Consider the following 15,615-nt stretch of genomic DNA (forward strand, 5'->3'; position numbering starts at 1 on the left):
TAGTAGGAAAAAAGAAATGAGAAAGGAAGAAAAGAAGCATGGATTGAAGTGTAATAAGTGTAAAGAAATAATTAAATCTATTTAATTTTTATCTTTTATCTTTAAAAGTAATTTCACATATGCGTGAAATTGAAAAAAAAAAAAAAAAAAACCTCAAATGGAGATGATAAAGATATGAATGTATTGTGCAAGTAAAATTTTCCTTTGATGGTAGCTATTTAAAAATTAAAATAAAATAAAAAAGGGTTTAGGTTATCATACATTGCAACTTGTCCTTTGCTTACAAAATTAAAAAATGACTTGTAATATTATGGTATAAATCCACTCATTTCTAGAGGGGCGCACACGTGTGCATATATCTATACTATATATATAAACAAATGTAGTGGAGTATGAGAATTCTCCAAACTCTTAATACTAAATTCTTATGGATTCTCTCTCCTACGTGTCACTTCTCAAGTCTTTCCTCCCACTTTTCCTAATTTTTAATCATTTGTCAATTAACAAAATCTCAAAAGCTAAAAAGATTATATATATTTAAATAAAATGATAAATATTTAAATATGAACAACAAAGATGTAGAGATAAAAATATAAAATAAAAAGATAACTATTCAAATTTCAACCACAAAACAATATAAAGAGTCAAATAAAAGATAAAAAAATTAACTATATGAAAAATATTACGAGTCAATTAATTATAAAAATAAAAAGTTAACTATTTATATATGAACAATTAAAAAAAATCTCCAAACTCTTAATATTAAATTCTTATGGATTCTCTTTCCTACGTGTCATTTCTCAAGTCTCCCCTCTCACTTTTCCTAATTTTTAATCATTTGTCAATTATCTAAATCTCAAAAGTTAAAAGGATTATATATATTTAAATAAAATGATAAATATTTAAATATGAACAACAAAGAGATAGAGATAAAAATATAAAATAAATAAAATAAAATGATAACTATTCAAATTTCAACTACAAAACAATATAAAGAGTCAAATAAAAGATGAAAAAAATAACTAAATAAAAAATATTGCGAGTCAATTAATTATAAAAATAAAAAGTTAACTATTTATATATGAACAATTAAAAAAAATTAAATAAAAAAAATATTAGGAGTCAAATGATTTTTAAAATAAGAAGGTAATTATGTATATGTGAATAACAAATAAATATACATGAAAAAATATACAAAAATAAAAATATAGCTATTTTATGAAAATTCAAATAAACAATAACAAAATATTTAAATAAAAAAAAAGAATAAGATTGGGATATAAATATCCCAAAAAGATGATAATTTTTTTAACGATCTATATTTATCTTTTGTTAGTTTGTTATAGAATTTCTATATATTGCAACTTAATCTTTTTAAAGTTTATCTTTAAGTGGAACTTAATATTTTATCTTTTAAAATCATCAATTACTTATCCATACAAATTTTAAACATGATAGAATTCCATATATATCTTTTGTTTAAGCATAATTTTTTCAATATAAAAATAAGTTCCTGCAAAATAAACCATGAACAGAAAATTAGGGGGGAAAACAATCAATATTGAGCCATTTCTGATCCCTTTTCGGTGCCTAAAAATCTTAAATATTTGGTTTTACATATGAAATGTGTATTTGCATGAGTTTTTGCATTTGTAAGAAAGTGAGTTCATATAAATGGATATATTTTTTTAAATTTTTTTTTGTTACAATCTGTATTTTTCCTTATTTCTTTCTTTCTATTAATAATGTGTCATTTAATTGAGATTTTATTCTTTTTTTATATTTATAAAAGTACTGCTTATCAATTTGTAACTCTCTTTCTTATTGATTATTTGTGTTTAATTTTTTTTTTAGTGTAGATGTTAGATTGAAAATGAAGAACACATCAAAATTTATTGGATATGGGTTATACTTTAAATGTATTCATCAGTTGATTTTTTATTGTTGATTATCCTGTTGAAGTAATTCATGATTAAATTTATTTTTAGTAACTTATTTCCTTTGAGAACAAAACCACAAATTTCTTCTTTTTAAAATTTTATTTATTTATTTATTTGGATTTAGAGTTTGAGCAAATGGACAATATCTCATATTTAAAATGTTAATTTTTTTTAATAATTTAAATATTTATATTATTTAAGTTTGTCAATTCAAGTTAAACGCATTTTCAAACCTTTTTATTTTTTATTTTTTATAATCATTCCAAACCTATTTGTGTTTAATGAATCAATATAACGAAAAAACAAATAGCATGTAAAAAAATTTTAACCACTAATTGAATATAACGGGAATTAAAATTAATTTTATTTTAATTTATTATATTATATGAGATGATTAATGTAATATCTACTATTCATTAAGCAAAATTAGTGTTACTTTTATTTAATATATTAGTCATTTTGGTTAATTATAATATGCCTTTGTTAATCTACTTTTGGTTGTCCGAAGTAATTCTTACATAAATTAGCTATTATATATGTGATGATTTACTAATGTATGATAGTTTTTTAAAATTTTCAATAATGTGAAATATTAAATATTTTTAATGATGTGAAGTAAGATTTATATACACAAACCAAATAAAAATATTAAGAAATATAAACAAATAGCAAATTTTTTTTATAGTAATTATTGACTTTCTAAAATCCTGTGCATTGCACGGGTGACCACTAGTATATATATATATTAGCGGTAACCTGTGTAATGTATGGGCTCATATGGTTTTAAATGAATAATCTAAAAACATAATTGCAAAACATATGAGGTGTTATGATTTTAGATTTAATATCATCCGCATTAGTTATCTTTTTTCATTTATTTTCGATGGACTTTTGATAACCAAAACAAAACGAAAAAAGTAATTTAATTAAACAAACAAATAAATCATAAAAAAAAAATTGCAATTTTTTTCTTTTTAAATGGGAAAAAAAGTTACAGTTAAACATCAATAAGTACATATAATTGAGAACTCTGTTTTTCTATGAAGGGGAAAAAAAAAATATTAAATAAAAAATTCTGTTGCCAACCCACAAACAAAACAAAATAAAAGACTCAATTACTAAAGTTTCTTATCCAAATATATATATATATATATATATATATTCAATACCGAATGTAGAAAATAAAAATGCATTGGAATTGCATAAAGATACACAAAATTAAATGTTACATAAAAGCATACAAATCTCAAAACTATGTGAACCTATCACTAAAATATTTTCAAAATATAAAATTTTAAGCACAAAAATATAGTAAATACTCGATGACTAAGTTAAATTAATCTGAAATTCTCAAATAGGAGATAATTTTGTAGTTTAGTGGGAAATTCTTTATGAAAATGATACACAAATAATATGCTTACACATTTTTTTTTTTCAATTTTGGTACATAATATTTAACATTGATGCAATAAAAAGAAATTGTAAGATTCAAAATCTTTCTAGCCGTCAAACTCGAGTATTATATTAAAAATAAATAAATTTATTATGTCACTTGCACAAAAAAAATTAATTTAGACAAAAATTACAAATGTGTGAAACATTACACTCATACCTCAAAAATATAAAATTTTATAATATATATATATAGAGAGAGAGAGAGAGAGAGAGAGAGAGATATAGATAGATAGATGGGCTAATCACAAGAGACCAAGATCATTGGGGCTGAGCTCAAAAAATAATTTAAAATTAATAATTTAATATTCATGTCATTCATGTTGATAGCTAATCTCTAGACTTGAATACAAACAACTCTATTTGATTTGGTCAATAATTTTGCATGTGTGTACAATCAATTGAGACATAACCGTTTATATAAGAGGAGAAAGATGTGAGATTGGATAATATAGACTATCTTTATATATTCAAATCTAAATTAAAATTATCTTTATTTTGAATTTTGGATAAATTATCAATAGGTCTTAATAATTGGACTTAATTCCCATCAAGTCCTATTGAAAATAAGTCTTGATAAAATTATCGCTAAAAATAATTTTTTTGTGACAATTTTTTATATCGTTAAAAATTGACAATTAGTGATTTTTTTTGTCATGATTTTTATAATTTGTCGCTAAAACTTACAATTAGTGACTTTTTTATGACTAATTTTTCTCATAGAACCTATTAGACAATAAGTTCACTTATTAGGGCCTATACGTAAATACTCCTTCGTGATAGATATAGATTATCTTTATATAAATTTTCAATTCAAATACTTTTTAATTTTCCAACTTCTTTTTTTTTTCTTCTTATTGATAAGTTATAGATTTTGAATTCAAATAGTTTTGAATTTTTGGAGAAAACTTCGCTTAGAAATAAGTGCCCCATAATTTTTTTTTAAATTTTTTCTTAAAAAACAAAAAAAGGAATGAAGATTTTTGGAGGCCTATAGATTATCAAGTCAAATATTATTGAATTTTCAGAAATTTTTTTTTTTTCTTGTTGATAAGTTTGTGTTTGAATAACTATTATTCCAAGAACATATTATTATTATTAAATTATTTTAAAAAAGAGTTTTTATTTAAATGGAAGTGATGGGAGAGGCATTAGTGAGAAACTTAACTTAAAAATAAGCCTCACATAATTTTTTTAAATTTTATAAAAAATTAGGAATGAAGGTTTGTTGGACTAAGAGCAAATACATTTGTTTATATATATAATATAGATTTGTATTTTATGTAAATTTGTAAGCACATTAAAAGCAGCAGTTCTCATCTCTTAATTCAAAGTTGACTAAGGAGAGCCAACTATCCTTGCCTTGTTTCACTGTTGATTTCCACACCCCAACAAGAAAATAATCAATACAAAATGTGATTTTTTTTTATAAAAAAATTTCTTTCCCATTTGGGTTGTCAACTCAGTAATTCAATCATAGAAAAATAATAAATAAATAAATCAACTTGTTCATCAAAGCAACCCAATGCAGTTTCAAACACAGATATGTAGGTCCTATTTCACGCAATTTATTTTAACTTAAAAATTAATAATTAAAAAATAAAAACTAAAAGAATTCCTTCATCACTATATAAATGTTTAATTTTTTTAACTTAATTAAATTTTAACCTATTTTTTTTTTGTCTCATAAGTAATAAACATAACAGCAGTGCTCCGGACTCTCATTGGAGGTGACCCCCAACACCCCCACATACAAAAAAATTCATCCAATCAAAAATCAGTGGGGTGATGGAGGTCTAAGTCATTTTTGTAAACATAAACCGCACCAAGTATTCTTGCACAAATTTCCAAGACAATTGTTCTGCCTGAAATGGCACCTTCACATCCGTCGGTGAGACAAAATGTATCATTTTTTTAGGCACGGGCTCCCCTTCAGCCCCAGATTGGATAGGAGGGAACTGTTGGGCTTGTGAGAGCTCATCACGAGTCCCGTTTGGATAATCCAAACCGTTCAATTTGTAGAACTCGTCAAGTATTATATGCTTATAAAAAATCACATTGATCGAATATCCATAGCTACGTGATCAAATCAGTTTTGTATATAAAAAAATACACGGTGAAAAAATAAATAATTGATAGAAAATTGATCCGATGAGATAGCAATCGATATCCGATCAATGTGATTTTTTACAGACATATAATACTTGACAAGTTCTATACATTTAACGGTTCAAATTATTGAAATAGGATCCGGGGTGGTCCTCCACGGATCCAATAGCACCCTCTAATTTGATCTGAGACTGAAAGCCAGACCCATTTTTTTAATCAATCAAAAGTGTGCCCTTCCCCAGCCCCCCTCCCCTTCTTTCTTTTTCGTTTCCCATTTGGGTTGTCAACTCCGTAATACAATTATAGAAAATTCAACTTGATTCAGCAAAGCACCCTAATGCATATACAAACAATAGACATGTAGGCCTTGTTAGCAAGTTGAAAGTCAACAATTAAAAAGGAGAAATTATAAGTATCGCTCCTTCACCTTCTACATAATCAAAATTTTAATTTATTTAAATTATTTTTAACTCATAAGTTGTTCCTACATAATCAAAATTTTGATTTATTTAAACTATTTTTGTTTCATAATAAGTAGAATTGCACCATACACTCTTACACAAATGCTGTTCTGCCAGAAATGGCACCTCTACATCCCTTGGGTGAGACGAAATTTATCACTATTTTATACATCAATAAATAGATTTTTATTCAGTTCACTCTCATATAATAATATCAATCAAGTTAATTTTCTCACATTAAAATACAGCAGAGAAATGTTGGCTTCACAAGAAGGCTAACACAAAGTAAGATTCTCAAACATTTAAGATGTTTCATCATTTTGATTACTATATTATCATTTTTTATACATTGGAAGGTCAACAGTTAAGGCCAGCTGTCATCTGAAGTTTCAATAAATGACAAACTACATCAGCAAGGCCAAGCTCAGAGACAGGGACTAACATGTTATTCTAAGAACATGTTAATAAATTTGCTACTTAGATTACAAAACCTCATATGTAAGCTTTCACCTAGCTAAACAATCCCGAGTCGTACATAATCCTGTCCGAGTAGATTCAACCCTGTTTAAGTACAATCATGCTAGTGTCTGTGATCTATTCTGTGTTTAGTTTCTGTGTTCCTAACATTTTTGATATTATAATATCAATCAAGTTTAATATCCCCAAAAAGAGCACAGCAAGGATAAAGATGTATTTTTTATTCCGTTCAGTGAATTTCATTCGAAAGACTAGGAATGACTCCGTTTTCTCACATTAAAATATTTTTTAAGAGCAAAATGTTGGATTCACAAGAAACTAAACATGGTGGGATTCTCAAATTTTTTTAAATATATCATCATTTTGATTACTAAGTTATCATTTTTATACTACATTGGACTGTCAACCAGTTATTAGATTGGCTGTCATTTGAAGTTTCAACAACTGGGAAGGCCAATCACAGACATGGATTACATATTATTCTAACATGCTCATAAAGAATGAAACCCCACAAGTAAGCTTTCACCTAACTAAATCAACCCTGAGTTAACATAACCCTGTCCGAGTTATGTAAAAAGTCAGATTCAACAACAGATGCCAAACTCAGCAGAGTCATAGAGGGAACTCAACAATATCACTGAATCATAAAAGAATTTGAGACCAATATATAATTCAACATACATAAGTTTAACAAAAAATGGTCACTACAATCAACCTCACAAGTATGTTAGAAATAATCATTATAAAAAGACTAGAGATGACCAAAGCTTACTTGAAGTTATCCATATTGGCTATATATAGCTGCAATAGAGAATGCATATAACATCACACTTCCTTCTTTTGTATTCCAACTTCAACAACCCTATTTCAGTACAATCATTATCAGCTTGAGCTGCCCTACCACAAAGTTCAATGGCCATCCCTCTATCCAAGATGGGCATGCCTATCAAGCGAGGCCATAGTGGTACCTTCCGGTCCAAAAAACCCATTACAACTCCAAATTCAGATCGGAAATGGACCTCTCTGGGGCTATCAAGAAGAGGAGACACAACTAGAATGCCCATAATAAGTGGGGTGACATCTCGAAATGACTCCACCATTGCAGTCTCGGATCTTGAAAAAGAGAAAAAGAATGGATATTTGGGTGGAGAAGAATTGATAGCTGAAACGCCCAACAGAAGGTTAGCAGACTCTTGGGAAGAGATCCACGGTCAACATGATTGGGATGGCATGCTTGATCCCATTGACCCCCTCTTGCGATCTGAGCTAATACGCTATGGGGAGATGGCACAAGCATGCTATGATGCATTTGATTCAGATCCGTACTCCAAGTATTGTGGAAGTTGTAAAACCGAACCTAGCAAGTTCTTCCAATATCTTGGCTACAAACAGTATGGCTACAAAGTGACCCGTTACAACTATGCCTCATACAACGTCAATCTACCATTCTTGTTCAAGAAAACCCTCTCGCCCAATGGATGGAGACCATCAGCAAATTGGATTGGGTATGTAGCAGTTTCAAATGATGAAACTTCAGCTTATTTGGGGCGTCGGGACATAACCATTGCTTGGCGGGGCACAGAAACAAAGCTCGAGTGGATTGCAGACTTCACTGACTATCTAAAGTCAGTTTCACATGAAAAGATCCCTTCACGAGATTCAAGAGTCAAAGCTGAGGCTGGATTCATCCAAGTCTACACAGATAAGGATATCACTTGCAAATTCTGCAAGTACTCAGCAAGAGAGCAGATTTTAGCAGAAGTCAAGAGATTGATTCAAAAATATGCAGATGAAGAACTGAGCATAACAATCACTGGGCATAGCCTTGGAAGTGCACTAGCAACCATAAATGCATATGACATAGCGGAGACCGGGGTAGATGTCATGGATAATGGGCGGGTTGTGCCCATATGTGTGTACTCATTCTCAGGCCCCAGAGTTGGGAATGATAGGTTTAAGGAGCGGCTTGAAGAGCTAGGGGTAAAGGTGCTAAGGGTAAGGAATGTTCATGACAAGGTGCCTAAAGTACCTGGGATATTTTTCAACGAGCAAGTGCCTCCGATGATGCAACAGGTGGGTGAAATGTTGCCTTGGTGCTATTCACATGTTGGAGTGGAAATTGCTTTGGATCACAAGTGGTCTAACTTCCTGAAAGAAAAAAGCGATCTAGCATGCTACCATAACTTGGAGGCTCTCCTGCATTTGCTTGATGGGTTAGTAATTTCTTCTTTAGTTGATTGGTTAGCTTTGAAGCACGGACACCTCTCCGGAGGTCACATACCAGTGTCAGACACATTGGGGACACGCGGTCTCTAGCGTTTCTGTCCTGCATATTTTGAAAACTTGCATGTCCGCAAACCCATGTTGTGTATGTGTCTGTGCCTGTGTCCGTGCTTCTTAGTTGGTAATGCTATCAACAAGTGAGCTGTCCAAGCTCATCATGAATGAATCCCGAGAAAGGCTGATAAAGTCAATTAAAATTGTTTTATACAAACTGAAACAGGTACCGCGGGAAGGGTCAAAAGATTGTGCGTACCGACAAAAGGGACCTTGCACTGGTGAACAAATCATGTGGCTTCTTAAAAGATCATCTTCTGATCCCACCAAACTGGTGGCAAACTGAGAACAGAGGTCTGGTTGAAAATCCTACAGGCTTCTGGAATCAAACTGAGCGGCACGATCTTGAGGCACATTTACAACTGGAGGATGTACAACATTACCTCTGGCCACTGGGTCTAGGGGTCTAGCTTCTGGTGATTAATGTAGTGACCAATCTAGAGCCCTGGAACAAAAGGAGTACAGGCAGCCGGGTGTTTCTCTGAATGCAAGTTCCATGAATTTGAAGACCTTTTGGGATAAAAGACAACCATTTTTATGATGACCTTTAATCAATTAATAGCAACAGTTGGCAGATTCCTGTGTGTAATGAAAAGTGACAATAACTCATGGTTGTTAAACTCGTGATTAACTGCAATTTATTGTGATTCGTTACAATTGTGATTCAGTTCATATTTAGTTTTGTTTGCACAATGTATGAAATGGCATTTTTTTGCCTCCTTATCAGTTTTTTTTTTCTTTTTTTTTTTTAAATTTTTAAAAAAGATCAATAGATGTAAGTGGTTTTATATATGCAATTTAGTTACACTGTAATTTTACATGAATACACATATATAAATTATCTATCATATCAAATAAAGTGAATCTTACAATTCAGTATTGGATACGATTCACTACCCCTTGTAAAAGAAATTATGTACCTTAAGGTCATGTTTGTTTGGGTGGACATGAGCTTGGGATTGGATTAATAGTCCAATAAAATTATTAATCCGATATTTGGTTAAACAATTGAAGTATGGATTAATTATTTTAAACTTGACTATTAGTTAAGATAGGATACATAATCCAATGGATTGGTAGTCCTAGGACTATTAGTCATGGGAATACTAATCCAGTCCGCCCAAACAAACACGGCCTAAAAGGACATAAAACAACCATAAAAATAAAATTTAGCTTAAAACAGCTATTGAAAAAGATGATGGAGCAAACCTCAAGTCCAAAATGAAAAGAGGAACTACACTGCTGTCAAATTTTCATCCAACAGATAAATAGTAAAAACGCTGTACTGTGAAAGCATGATCCATCCACCAGTGATCATAAGATGCTGCATTTTAGATGAAAGCATCTATCTACCACTCTTCTAGGTCCTCATCAACTCCAAGGCTGCTAAATGATGAAATTCAATCTTGATGGCATAGAGTCCTATGAAGCTTGAAGCAAGAGGCAATTTGCTGAGGAAAACATTGCATACCATCAATGTTCCTGAGCACAAAATCAAATTTTGGTACTTACTCTTCAGCCTTCAAATGATTCACAAGAGCTTGATGGGTCTCATATATCTCCTCAGTTTTCATGACTCACGAGGCCTATCTTGAACAAAAATCTGCAGACATACCTTCAAGTTCGATCCAACAGCAACCAAATGGTTTTCTAGTCCTTTTCTCATTTACCAGTTTCCTCTCAACATCTTTCCACCTTCCCTTGGATGCATAAATGTCTGATAATAAAATGCAGAAAAGAGGCCATTTAATCCAGTATCGCTACTTCACGTTCTTGTTGTAGCGACAACATTCTCTCATTTGCTGCATTACGAGCACAAGGTATGTGGAGCCTAAAATTACAAGGTGCACATTCAAAGCCTGAACCTTTGACAAGTTCACCACAACGGTTGCATGGGGAGATATCCTTAGGGTATCGAACATAAGTAAGAAGGTGTGGGTGGCCTCCAACATTGAGCTCATCCCCAATCTTGATAGCTGAGTATTCATCAACTTGGACGCATATTGTATGAAGAGACTGGTCACAAACACTGCAGTGATAGAACCAACACTGTGGGTTTATTTCACCCTCACAAATGTCACAATAATACTCTTCTGGATTGCCAGAATAGGTTAGGTTGTAAGGGTGTTTGTCATATCTGTGCCTAACTGTACGCAGCAAGAAGGCACACCGTGTGTCTAACTTGAAATCACAAATGTCACATATGAGCGCAACTCCAGAACAATTATAATTACATCCACTGCACCGGAAATCCAATGTTGCCTCGAGAGCAAGGGTGTGCATATGGGCTTCATGTTTGAAAATAAAAAGGGAGCTGCCCTGCAAATCAGCTTTACGGATGCATTGTATCTGAAGAGATTGATTACAATCACCACAGTGATAGAACCAGAATTTTGTGTTTAGCTGTTCCTCGCATATTTCACAGTAATACTCATTTGAATTGTCTTCGACAGCAGAGTAGGCTAGGGTGAGGGGGTGTTCATCACATTTGTGCCTAACTGTGCGTGGCAAAAAGGCACATCGCAAGTGTATATTGAAATTGCAATTTCCACAAACAAACGCAACCCTGGAACACGTATACTCACATACAGCACACTGAACATTCGAAATTTTCCTTAGAGCAAGGGTGTGTTCATGAGCTTCATGTACAATAAGACCTTGCAGGAGAGCACACTCAATGTCTAGGAAGAAATTGCAGGCTAAACAACTGAACAAAACCCCATTGCAACGCATTTTGCAACTTTGGCACGAGGGGGGATCAGAATATCCAGACCGCCATCTATTCAAGATGAGTGGGTGTTGGAGGTGAAGTGGATGTCGCACTTCAATGGGTAACTTAGCACAACACTCATGGAGAGAGAAGTTGCACTCAGTGCAACGGTATAATGGAGCTGAGATGGGTTTTGAACACCCATCACAAACCAGCAATTTACTCTCGGAATATGATCCATCATTGATCTGCATATCAGCAAAATATAATGGATGGGGATGACAAACATGATACATCTGTGCTGGCTTCGTAAAATTGGGAATCCCATTAACAGATTCATCAGTCAATGGCAAGCAAATCAGATTGCCCTCAAGTTCTTTGGCCTCTATTTTTTGGTCAATCTGTCTTATTTTATGATCCCTACAGTCACAAAATCAAGAAAAAAAAGTCAATCAAATATCCAATATCCAAATTAGCACAAAATCAAGAATAGAATGTCAATCAAATATCCAATATCCAAACAATCAAATATTCAGGCCTTGTTTGGGGAGTAGCTATTCAATTTAGCTCAAAATCAAGAATATAATGCCAATCAAATATCCAAATTAGAACAAAACAAGAACAGAATGTCAATCAAATATCCAAATTAGAACAAAATCAAGAATAGAACAACATTTAGCTCAAAATCAAAATAGAACAACATTGAGAGAATAAATAAAAGAACGGCTAACCGAGACAGCTTCGATTTCGATGTGGCGCAATTCACATGAGCACAATACTTGCATTCAGCACAACAATAAACCCAGTTCGCTCTGTTCACTTTCTTAGAACAAATGTCACAGTATGATTTGAATCTATAATCTTCGTACGGAAGAGAATAGGTAAGAGATAGAAAATGATCGTGATCACTGTGTTTAATTGTACCCATTAACGAAGCACATTTCTGATTAACCCAGAATTGACAAGTCCCACACTGATACGACGAACCTTCGTGTTTAATTCCACAAGCATCGCACAAGAACAAGGCTGGCCTTTGAATTGGAATCAAAGGGTGTTCGTGAAAATTGAGTTCGATCTTCTGAACCAAAAACGCACACATCAAGTCAAGATTGAAATCGCAAATGGAACAATTGTAAGTGAAGCCATTGCAAGGTCGTCGACAAGCACTGCAATCGTTGCGAGGGTACGGAGGAGATGGGAGGAGAGTGAGAGGGTGGTGGAGGTGTAAAGGGTGGTTTGTTTGATGAGGAAGTTGGGCACAGTCTTTGTGCAATGAGAAATAGGAACATTGGGAACATTTGTAGGAAGGTGTACCTGAAATTGGTTGTTGACAGCCATAGCAGTGGATTTTGACTCTGTTTTCATTGAGGTCTTCCAACAAGATCAATGGATGTTTATGGCTAAAATGATCAATCTCCATATCGCAATCTGTGTCTGTTTGTTTCTGTTCAAAAAAATCCGAGTTGCTAATAATATTGAGCTTGGTTGAATTGTAAATTGAAGTGAAGAACTAATAAGAGATCAATCAACCTTTTTAAGGGTTGTTTTGGGGTCAAGACCTGGGGGTGCTCTCTTCAAGCTTGAAATTCCAAGCTCAAAGCTTTGAAAATCGTGTAGTTTTATGCAACCGAACTAGTTTCAAAGTCGTGATTTGCACACATCACTTCATTAAAATCGGATTTTAAGTACACGATTTTAATAAATTCATGTTTCTATTACATTACTCAATTTTATTTATTTATTTTCTTTAATTCGTATGATCAAATACAATTTCGACTCTAAATTTTTGTTATGAAAAGATGACTTCAAAACAACTTGATTTTGATAAATATATTGAAAATAACGGACTTTGAGAAATTTGATCTACAAAAGCTTGGGATTTGAAAAAAAAAAAAACTATATTATATATATATATATATATATATATAGAGAGAGAGAATAAAGCCAAATCAAAGAAAGCAAGTCTCTTGTAAGCCAAGACACTTGAACCACAGCTCTCCAAGAAACTAGGATTGCTGATTAGGGATTTACTTAGATTTATATTGAAAGGAAAAGCAGAGAATGCGTGACAGCATAGATATGCATATGGAGAGATAAAGGGAGAATTTGAGATATCAAAAATACTTGGGACCTCTAATTGGAGGTGCCATTAGTAGGCCTGCAAACGAATCGAGTCGAGTCGAGCCGAGCTTTGCTGAGCTCGAGCTCGGCTCGTTTACTTATCGAGCTCGTTTATTGAGCTCGAGCTCGGCTCGATAAGGAACTGGACTTGAGCTCGGCTTGGTTCGTTAATTTTAATGAAACTCGAGCTCGGCTCGGCTCGGCTCGATAAATTTTTTTTAATATTATTTATATTATTTAATATAAAAAAATATATTTATATTATTATTTTTATATATATTTATATATTATTTAATATATAAATAATATATTTATTATGTAATTTAAATAAAGATAAACGAGTCGAGCTTATGCGAGCTCGAACTCGGCTCGTTTACTAAACGAGTCGCGCCGAGCCGAGCCGAGCCGAGCTTGTTCAGTCCTAGCCATTAGTGATGTGGCAGTGGGTCCCACCCACTGCCACTGTAAGTGCTGTGTCTGTTTTTTTTTTTTTTTTTTCCTTTATCACTTCATTAGAGGTGTGTTTAGAGCCTTTAAATTAGAGGTCTCTAGCATCACTATTTGGGATATTTCTTGCTTAATTGGTTGGGAAGCAAAAAGAAAATAGAAGACAAAGGAACAGTGAAAGAAGAGACTTGTTTCTTCTTTTTTATTTTTTTGGGTGCTTTCGAAATTAAAGATAATAGAGTTTTACATAGAAAAGCAACAACAAACAACAAAAACAAGAGAGGCTATATCCTCTCATACAAGGTTCCAACCATGTCTGCTATGAGAAGTGGTCGAATTGCATCGGGTGGGTCTTCCATGTTGACCAGGTCTTCGAGTTGTTTTGCTCTAATTTTTGTTGGAAATGGTTATAAAATTCTGGATAAAACCAAAATTTTTTCCTAAGTTCGGTCTATTTTTTAGGTGGGCCCCGAGTGTCGATTTACTCGGGTCAAAGTGGTAACGCGTTCTATGCCGCGTTGTGATTCACGTGGTATATTTGGTTGCTCAAAACCATTACCGAGTGAATGGGAAATTGAAGCCAAAGTGTGCTCCATAGAAATGGAGTTTTGGTGGAAATTTCTTAAGGTTGTAAATTGGCTTGTCCCACATTGATTTGGTGGGAGGTTTTGAAAGGGTTTATAAGGCTTAGGGTGTGATACTTGGGGTGTGCCCCAAGGGGTACCCAAGTGTTTTAGAGGGAGAGGTTATGGGCAAAATGGGCTAGACCCATTGGACCCAAAAATCACCACACGCGCGCGCCGCCGCCGCCGTCCGTCCGGTCGGGCGGGCTGGGCCTGGGCTTGGGCTTGGGCGCGGGTGTGTGGTTCTAGTCTTTTTGGGCCAAAAACTTTTGAATTTAATTTTATTTTTTATTAAAATAAAATCCAGAATTCAAATTAAATTGGTTTGGATTTTTTGTACATCCAAACAGGTTCCCGTTTTCAAACAGAAATAAACTGTTTTGGAATTAGTGTACATCCAAACAGAGCCCTTCCCGTTTTCAAACAGAAATAAACTGTTTTGGAATTAATGCACACCCAAACAGGGCCCTTCCCGTTTTACTATCTGTTTGAATTAATTCAAATCTGTTTGAATTCAAAACCCAACAGGTATGATACCTGTTCAATTCAAAACCAAGAGCCACCTTCACATCTATAAATAGGACCACCCTCATTTGGATTTTGTAACTCTAATTTTCGTCCTTCATAATTCTGCAAACTTCCTCTTCATTTTGCTGCATTATTTTCTTGTCAGAGAGAGTATAAACACTTAGTGTGTTCGTAAGGCAAACAATTTGTAGTGCTGCTATTGTTTGTAGTAGATCATTTTATCCTGGGAGATAGACGTCCACATTCTGAAAGCACCGTGGAGAGGACGAATCTGTCTTAAGGACACAGTGTCAAACACTGGACTTGATCAGAAAAATAATTCGAAGAAATTAATCAAGTAAGTTGTTTAATTTATTATTCTGTTTTATTTGTTTCTTTAAATCAGATTTTAATTTTGTTTTGGTAACAAA

General features: G+C 32.9%; 2 protein-coding genes across 6 annotated transcripts; one reads left to right on the forward strand and one right to left on the reverse strand.

Annotated features, from left to right (window-relative positions):
* Nucleotides 1–7,092: 7,092 nt before the first annotated feature.
* LOC114277122 (uncharacterized) lies at nucleotides 7,093–13,502 on the reverse strand. 5 transcript variants are annotated; one of them, XR_014335059.1, is made up of 4 exons: nucleotides 12,218–13,377; nucleotides 9,986–11,906; nucleotides 8,469–9,221; nucleotides 7,093–8,163 (listed from the first exon to the last, which is right to left on the reverse strand). XR_014335059.1 is itself a non-coding variant. In XM_028218966.2 (3 exons), exons 1-3 carry the CDS (start codon nucleotides 12,849–12,851, stop codon nucleotides 10,523–10,525), a joined length of 1,782 nt encoding a protein of 593 aa, XP_028074767.2. In that variant the 5' UTR covers nucleotides 12,852–13,377; the 3' UTR covers nucleotides 9,918–10,522. The 5 variants fall into 5 exon arrangements, 2 of the variants coding, with proteins under 2 accessions (XP_028074767.2, XP_028074766.2); XR_014335060.1 differs by having other exon boundaries at nucleotides 8,469–9,286; XR_014335058.1 differs by having other exon boundaries at nucleotides 8,469–9,355.
* On the forward strand, nucleotides 7,228–9,493 carry LOC114277123 (phospholipase A1-Igamma2, chloroplastic). Its single transcript, XM_028218968.2, has 2 exons — nucleotides 7,228–8,652; nucleotides 8,943–9,493. Exons 1-2 carry the CDS (start codon nucleotides 7,352–7,354, stop codon nucleotides 9,184–9,186), a joined length of 1,545 nt encoding a protein of 514 aa, XP_028074769.2. The 5' UTR covers nucleotides 7,228–7,351; the 3' UTR covers nucleotides 9,187–9,493.
* Nucleotides 13,503–15,615: the final 2,113 nt, after the last annotated feature.

This window comes from Camellia sinensis, chromosome 7 (assembly GCF_055761805.1).
Source record: "Camellia sinensis isolate YWXY chromosome 7, ASM5576180v1, whole genome shotgun sequence".
Taxonomy (NCBI): domain Eukaryota; kingdom Viridiplantae; phylum Streptophyta; class Magnoliopsida; order Ericales; family Theaceae; genus Camellia; species Camellia sinensis.